This window comes from Alosa alosa, chromosome 4, assembly GCF_017589495.1.
Source record: "Alosa alosa isolate M-15738 ecotype Scorff River chromosome 4, AALO_Geno_1.1, whole genome shotgun sequence".
Taxonomy (NCBI): Eukaryota; Metazoa; Chordata; class Actinopteri; order Clupeiformes; family Clupeidae; genus Alosa; species Alosa alosa.
Window position 1 is genome coordinate 9,708,348 of NC_063192.1, and position 8,269 is coordinate 9,716,616.

Genomic DNA, 8,269 nt, shown 5'->3' on the forward strand with positions numbered 1-8,269 from the left:
CGCGCGCACACACACAGACATACACACACACACACACACACACACGCACTGTGCTATTGAGGCAGCAGGACAAGAGGATTAGTTGTGTATTTATGGATGGCTGTTGGTTTAGCGTTGCTGCATCTAATGCCTATTTAAACACTGCAGCAGAGTGGCTGAGCTCTTACCCCAACAGCTGAGCTCTTACCCCACTAAACAAGCTGCTCCTCGACCGTGACAGGAGAAAGAACTCCCCATTTTAAAACCAATTCATGATTTGATCTCCTGTTGGAACACTAATTTCTCTCTCTCTTTCACTCTGTCTCTCTCAGACATATGAGGACCAGCACAGCAGTGAGGAGGAGGAGGAAGAGGAGGAGGAGAGTGAGGATGGCGAGGAGGAGGACGACATCACCAGCGCCGAGTCGGAGAGCAGCGAGGACGAGGAGGGCGCCGAGCAGGAGGACCAGCAGGGGGCCAGCAGACAGCAGCAGCTGGAGTGGGATGACTCCACACTTACCTACTGAGCTCACACACACACACACACACACACACACACACACACCTCCACAAACACTCCTGCACACACTCTCACCAACACCACCACCACCAAAACCAACCCCACCCTCTCACCCGTCAGTCAGTGGGGACCCATTGTCCCTCCTGCGCATTCCTAACCCACCTCTCCACTCTTCCTAAGGAGCCATGATTATTGAATCAAAAAAACTTAAAAGCAAAACAAGTATATATGAATATATATATAAATCTCTATATATCTGGTGTCTGTTGTTACAGATGTGGCAGATTCAGCTTCATTTCCACCCAGCCAAGGCTTCCCTGTTGTCATCTTTTAGTGGTGGTCCGAAGTGTAGGATAGTTTTCAAAGGATAGCTAAGGTCGTTTTTTTATTTATATTTATGAGTTGTTCTTTTTTTTTAAATCCCAGGGAAGCTTGGTATAGATTTTTTTGCATTGTTCTGAGCTATGTGAGGACACAACCTTGCACCTTTTTTATTTTATTCCTTACACATGTAAAGTCTTTTAAACCGGAGAATGATTTGATGTATATTTCTTGCACATTTACTGCATTACTAATTTGTTTGCCACAGAAATGCAAGAGAGAGGCTTGGACTCCTTGCTTTGTCTTTCTTTCTCTCTCTCTTACCTTCTATCTCTTTCTTTCTTTCTTTCTTTCTTTCTTTTTCTTTCTTGTGCGCTTGTGAGGGTGAGAACAGGAGAAGCAAGTGATAAATGCTTTGAACATGGAATTTGCCATAGTTACGTTTGCTCTCCTTTCATTTTCCTCTCTTTTCAGTGCATGAGAAAATAAATTTGCCGAGTCATGTGTAGAGGATGAAGTTGCTTTTTTGATATTTTGTAAATACAAACGAGACCATGTAATTAGTTTGTGTGTGTAGTGATGGCCTGAACCACGGGTTCCAAGTACAGTATATATTATAATGACACAGTAACCTGCTGTAGATTGTTTGTGTCTCAAATGCTTTTAGCATGTTTTAAAAAAAAAAATTGGCAAAACTCTTCCTTCATGCTTCTGTGAGACATTTTCTTCGAAGAGAGAAACCCATGACAAAAACAAAAACATCAGTGAGGTTTCTAGGGCAAAGTGTCACTCATTTTGTCTTTGTTTTTAAGATGAGGGCCTCAGACTTGATCAGTCTGTTGGTTATCATTTTGCTAAATCTTTGCCAGGCTTAGGAAACATGCTCTGTCGCTAAGCTTTGATGTTTTTCCACTCCTGTTATAGCCTCGTTATGGGCCCAATCTCAGTAACCACGTTGAGATGCTAAACTTGCGTACGAGTTACATGCGGTACAGAGTAGTCACACCTGCAGATGTGCAATCTTTAGAGGTGATGGGTTCAACTCATCCTGTCACCTAACATATGACTTTACTGGAACCAAGCCTAGAATTTTCCTCATAGGTGCCCTCAGCGACAATGGTCGTTCTGCCATGTTGTCGTCTTACCAAACAGATTTTATAGACCGATCGAAGAAGAGGGGTGTCAAGAATTTGAGCTTTACAAGAACCCAGTCCAGGAACAAGCACACTGTTGCTTCTTGAATGACAGCTGAAAATTGCTGTTAAACGTTGTCTGTTGGCTACACTGCAAAAAAAAAAAAGATAATGGATAGATTAACCTTGATAAAAATGTAACACTTGATTAATTTTTCATTGGTCTATCACTGTCATCATAGTAATAGCTAGTCACATTCTGCTCAGGAATACTGGCTTACCTTTGAAGCTTGTAGGCTTTTGGCAATGGGACTGTACTCTTGTGAAATTGTGAAAATTGATCAGGTGTTACCATTTTTAATTGTAAAAATTGAAATATTGAAATATTTTTTTTGCAGTTGACCACATTGCTTTATTCTTCACGCAATTGTACTGTAGTCATGTTATGTTTGTTTACATTTGCTGAACTTGTTTCCCTTCTGCTAAGTGTAAGACATTTATACAACCAATTGGGAAGATGTGTCTAGTGTTGATCTTATGCTACTGTACTTCCGTTGAAAAGTGATTGTCTCATTACCCCATAAAAACTGGACAAATAAAGGTTTACCCTACACAAAATTATGCATAGATGAAATTGTATTTATGGGGAGAACTAAACAGATAATTGAAGCAACACACAGATGTTGAAGAATGTGGAAAAGCTCAGTATAATCTATGGTTCGATAGTTGTTTTTAAAAAAAGGAATGTTGAAGGTATGCTGTAACTGAAGACGATCTGAAAACACTCCATCTTGAAGCAAGCAACCAAGTGTAATGGTCATCCGTGCTCAGCATTGTTAGGATCTTATAGTTCTGAGCATTCTGAAGACCAGTGGGTTGAATTAATTTCTGTTTCATTCTTATTTTCCTTTGCTTTGGATAAGCAACTACCCTTCCCTCGATACAGAATAGGGCCAAATAGAGGTCCAGATATAAGCTGGTGAAGTTGGGAGTGCCTTTTGCCTATCACAGCGTATTAACACAACTAATAAAGACAAAAAAAACAGAAAAAAAAAAATCACAATCCACGTCATAGTCCTGGTGATTTTGTTTTTACCTTGTTTTGTAATTATTTAATGCTAGAGTTGTTACAAATTAAGGGGGAGTGATTTTATTCATTTTTTTGTTGTAATTTGGGGATACTGGGGGTCAACTGCTAGTTTAATCAAAAAGTGAAAGTTTGAATTGTCCTAAATAGTTGTATTGTGTTCACGTTGTGTAGAGAAAGTAGGTCCATATTGTTATCATCGATAGATATTGTACTCAGTCATGTTTAAGGAAATCCACTTTTAAAAAGCTGTACATTATTGAGATGCTCTAGGCAGCATCATGTGGGTATGAATTTACCAATCTGTGTATAGTGAAAGGCCATTTTGAAGTGTATTGCCTGATTTCCTGACAAAAACAGTATGTAGAGGGCAGCATGACATTTACTGGAAGCAGCTAAAATAACCAGTTCTCTACAAAACTCACACAATATTCTTGTAATAGTCTTTCACAGACAAACACACACAAAATTAGTTGGTATCACTATTTTTCTTTCCTTGTGAAGTCATTCTAAATCCAGTTGAGGTTGCTTTGGTAACCACAGGATCAACACGTCAACCATTCCATTTCAAGTCCAGATTTGACTTTGTATGCAAAAAGTTCCATTGGGTTGTATTTTTGCTTAATCCTTTCTATAGCCTTTTTTGCTGGGTGTTGGAGGCAGTTGTCTTCTCCTATTGGTGGCCCTATTGGTCGCCATGGACATGTGTCATTATGGGATGTAATGGAACATCCATTACCCTGCAGGAGAAGCCCCAGATGAGACTAAAGTTTGACGGGAGAGATGTTAAACAAAGCATTGTCTTAGCATGAACAGCCCAGCTATTACATTTTGTGTGTATTACACATTGGACACTGGGCTTGGGAGAGTTGGCAGAGGAATAAATATACTACTGATTCTCAGACTGTCTGATTCGCAGGCATACACCTGCTCCAGTGTCATCTGCCTACCTTTTTCTTTTCATTTTATTTTGCTCTTAAAAACAGAAGGCACAAAGAATGGATGTTTTTAGAATTGTTGGATGCTCCCTTTGTGCTTGTCAGGGCTGCACTCACTCTTCTACCATTCAAAGGCAAATGATGGTGAAGTTTATGCTTGCTCATGAACAAAAATAAAGGAAGTCGAGATGGGATACAAAGTGGTCTCTGACTCAGCGTCATGTCTTTTCCCTTAAAATGCTCTTGCAAAGCTTGCAAAATGTTTCTTTCTATGGTACAGTCCAGGAATTTAGTACTTAAACTACTGTGATTGTTATAACTGCAACATACATGTTGGCAACACTGTTAGGATAGGCATGGATTGGTACATTCACTGATAAACTGAAGATGTACAAAAATGGCAGTATACCAGAATGGAGGGAGGGGCAGGGGAACAGTCTCTCAATATTTCAATTATTTTGTTACGTTTCTGGTAAGTAGCTAATAAAACAGTACAACAAATGATACTGTATGTCCATGTATGTCTAAATATCCATTGTGCAAATCTAATTTATGTTGATGTAAAGAGCTATAGTGCCCCCAGGTGTTGGAAATGGGAACAACTGCAATAAGAAAAAAAAAAACCCTGCAGCAATAAAGATGTCTTCTTCACATTAGGAAAAATGGCATTTAGGGCTTTGCTGACAGTGCACAATCTTCGTTGATAAAACTATCCCTTTGACCTCTATGGCCCTCTCTAGCTGATAACCCAAGGAATGCAATATCCTAGTTCAAAGTCATGACCTCTCTGGTCCTTTCACTATTCATTTTTGGAAATTACCGGATTGTTTTCTAGCTGCTATCCTAGTACAGCTAACTAATTAATTTATAGTCCATTTAATGCACGTTACAAATAGTGAGAACAAAAATCACCAAACAAATATATTGATGGTTTTGAAAGTGTATAAATATGATATGCATAAAACTTCGGTAACCAAGTAAAATGTCACCGTCTCATATCACAAACAACAAGATCAAAGAATGTTGCACATGTCTGTGCATGAAATGCAGTATAGCAGATTATCAAGTACAATGTTTCAGAATTTGGTCACTCATTGATCCTACTCAAATCATAGACCTTCTTGGACAAGTAATTAAATGCAATGCCTTTTCATGATTTCAAAAAAAAAAAAAAAAAGATGAAAAAAATACACATACAAAGTGCTATTTGTGTGTGCTACTCTTGCATCTGTATGCCTAAGGCATACCTTTAAGCAGCAATGTAAACTTTCATTGTTGTACCTACAGGAATCTAATACACAATCATGTCTTTGCATGCATCAAAAAGACTGTAAGAATTAGATATACAAACTCAATATCATCATGGTTTATCATCTAGACCAGCAATAAAGCTGGTGAATATACTATATGGTTTGATGGCACTTCACATTCAATATAAAACAGGCAGGAATTGTTATCCTTTTCAAAATGGACTGGGCAGTACTGTTGGACCACTTATCTGGAAATGACAACGAAATGTTTACCTAACAAAATTTAGGTAGAGAAAGGGGTAAATATATATTGACAGTTAGTCAGCAACAATTTAAAGTACATCACAATTAGGTTACTTGATCATTGTTATTTCATCCTAAGCTGGTTGACTTAAAAACTGTGTTTCACAAGCACATGGCCAAGCAAATTGTTTGTCATCTTATTTAGCTAGCTTGGTCAAATATAAACCCCAAACTTGTTCTAACCAGACTTGGGTTCAACAGTCACTGCCTTAAAAAATAATAATAATAAAAAAACTTATAATCTGTACAAAAACAAACAAACAAAATCACTAGAATTCCCAGCAAGTGAAGTAGTTATGTCTTGGTTTTCTCCACACCAGAACTCGCCAATGCCATTATCTTGTCTTCAGATCCTAGGAGAGAATCATCAGTAACAAAATGATAAGAAATGGTAGACAAATCATATAGACTGTTTCAATCATAGTCAATGGGGATTTGCTTTGGCATTCCCTACCAGACAAAATAGGTCTATGAGCATGGTTCCATGCAGCCAATAAACGGTTTCGAATCAAGTTTATTGGGAATAAACCGAATTTGCGTGTCTTGAAAACACCTTTTTCTGATTGAAATAAACCGAAAAAGGCCATATTCGGTTTACTAATAAACCATTTGCACACCCTAGCATATGCCTGTATTAAACGGAATATGCTCCCAGAAGGAAGAGTTTTGTAGGCCTGCGCATGTTCAATTCGCACAGAATTAGGATAAAATGAAGCAATTGCCTCTCGCGACACTTTCCTAATCATGGCGAAACAACGCGCACACTTTTGGAAAGACGAGGAGACAAACTTATGTCTTGCAATCATGCAAATGTCATGGAGTTCATCGACGGGAGAAAATGTCGTAATAGCGACGTTTTTAAAAGGATTTGTAAAAAACTTAATGCGGCTGGCTATCGACATACATCTGAACAAGTGAAATACAGGTGGAAGACCCTGAAGACGCTGTGTTATTCAGCCAAAAGAGAGAATTCCACCAGCGGAGATTAACTGAGTCAAGACAGTCAGACCTTTGCTTACAAATCAACACAGTCTCAGTCTCGATATGGATACCACAAAGAGCTCCAGACCAACTTACCCAGGTTGGCAGTGACCTTTTCAAACTGGCTGAGTGTGGCGCTGGCATTGGTTACTAGGAAAGTCTCATCCTCTGCAGTGAGCTTTGAGAGAGACAGAGAAAATGTTTCCAAGAGTGTGTAACTAATAGCAGTCAAAACTTCTGGCAGGTATAGTATAGCAACTCTGCTGTGTGCATCGCAACATCAGTGACTATGATAAACGTAGTCACCTTCTCCCCCAGTTTCCTCAAGGCTGAGAGGATCTCAACTTTCTGCTGTGTGTAGACATCCCGTGAAAGCTTTCCCACAATCACATCACGGTCCATCTATGAGGGACACAAACTCATTAGTTAGTAGGCCTGTAGTGTATTAGTTTGTAATTTGTCTACATGGGTAAAACATGGTGGTAAAACATCTGTTTCATCCTACCTCAGCCAGCCTTGTCCTCAGTTGCCCAGGCTGCTTCTTTGCAAAAAGTCTGATCACTTCAGGAGTCTTGAATGCCTGGCTGATGGCAGCTTGTATTGCCTGGTAAACCAAGGATATGTACCCTCGATCAGTCTGTGATAACTCTTCTTCAATATGGATATTTCCAGTACATTGTAGTATTTGACACTTACCAGTTGCATTCCCCCAAGCTCATCAACTAAGGTCATGTTTCCAGACATGAGCTTCATCAGTGACTCGTTAAACTCATTTAGCTGTTCCAGCGTTTCACTCTTGGTTTCCTCATATTCTGTGTCATCAAGATCTTCTCTGGTGAATGAAAATACAGTGTTAAATTTGTATAATACTATTACATTAATTTATTGGCATGCAGCTGGACATCATCTAGTTGACTAAAGAAGTTAACCTGCATTCCTCCAGATCCTGAAGCTGTTGCATTAACCGATCCAGCTGTTCCTCCATGTTCTGCTTCAGTTTACTGGTTTCTGATTTCCCACGAGAGGCCATTTTTGTTATGCTTGCACCTACACACACGTAGTGGACAACTGATGAGACAATGCACGGTGATATGTCAATCCTAAACAGCTTCCTTCATTGCTTTAGCTTGCTGGCTAGTTCGCACAGGATCATTTTGGGAAAGAGAAGTAGGCCAAATACCACCAAAATTAGGTCTACATGAATGACAGTTATGATAACACTGCTAGAATAATGTTAGTCCAATTTACTGTCAAGTCACATGTTTATAAGTAAACAGATTTTGAAGGACACATGCATTGCAATGGGGTTGATGAGGAAGCTGGGGAGCTTACAGTATTTTAAATAATGTATACATACATAAATATACAATCACAACGTTATCTTTGCTTCTGGGAGTGGGAAGTTGAACGAACCGAGGTCTGAACTCAGTGTTGTTACTACCAGGATACATCCTTAACCAGTTGATCTAGCTAGCGTTAGCTAACTAGCTAAATACCTAGCTTTGCCAGACTGAGTTCAGAAAGTGAAAGATGGCTTTATAAATTCATAGGGCTTAGTTCATGTCAAATTGTATCAAACGTGGAACTTGTATCAAACGTGGAAAAACACAATCAAATAAGACATGTCACTGATAACAATGCACTTACCTCCAGACCTTTCTTGACTGTTTCGTTGTGAAATGAAAATGCTAGCTTTGCACTGACCACAAATAGTGCGGATAGGTTGGAAGAATTCCGGTCAATGTCGTTTTGAAGGG

At 39.2% G+C, this 8,269-nt stretch overlaps 2 protein-coding genes across 9 annotated transcripts in view; one reads left to right on the forward strand and one right to left on the reverse strand.

Moving 5' to 3' along the window:
- The window catches only part of clstn1 (calsyntenin 1), a 33,293-nt gene extending 29,111 nt beyond the window's left edge, over positions 1-4,182 (forward strand). For all 7 annotated transcript variants that reach the window (XM_048241687.1, XM_048241683.1, XM_048241688.1 and 4 more), the window contains one exon: positions 312-4,182. In XM_048241687.1, coding sequence (XP_048097644.1) covers positions 312-506 — 195 coding nt within the window. In that variant the 3' untranslated portion in view covers positions 507-4,182. The remainder of the gene's footprint in view (positions 1-311) is intronic.
- Positions 4,183-4,902: 720 nt separating this feature from the next.
- Positions 4,903-8,262, reverse strand: lzic (leucine zipper and CTNNBIP1 domain containing). 2 transcript variants are annotated; one of them, XM_048241706.1, is made up of 7 exons: positions 8,160-8,262; positions 7,442-7,559; positions 7,209-7,344; positions 7,018-7,116; positions 6,819-6,914; positions 6,609-6,690; positions 4,903-5,884 (listed from the first exon to the last, which is right to left on the reverse strand). In XM_048241706.1, the coding sequence occupies exons 2-7, from the start codon at positions 7,540-7,542 to the stop codon at positions 5,826-5,828; spliced, it is 573 nt and encodes a 190-aa protein (XP_048097663.1). In that variant the 5' UTR covers positions 7,543-7,559; positions 8,160-8,262; the 3' UTR covers positions 4,903-5,825. The 2 variants fall into 2 exon arrangements, with proteins under 2 accessions (XP_048097663.1, XP_048097664.1); XM_048241707.1 differs by having other exon boundaries at positions 7,442-7,580; positions 8,160-8,243.
- Between the last annotated feature and the right edge of the window lie 7 nt (positions 8,263-8,269).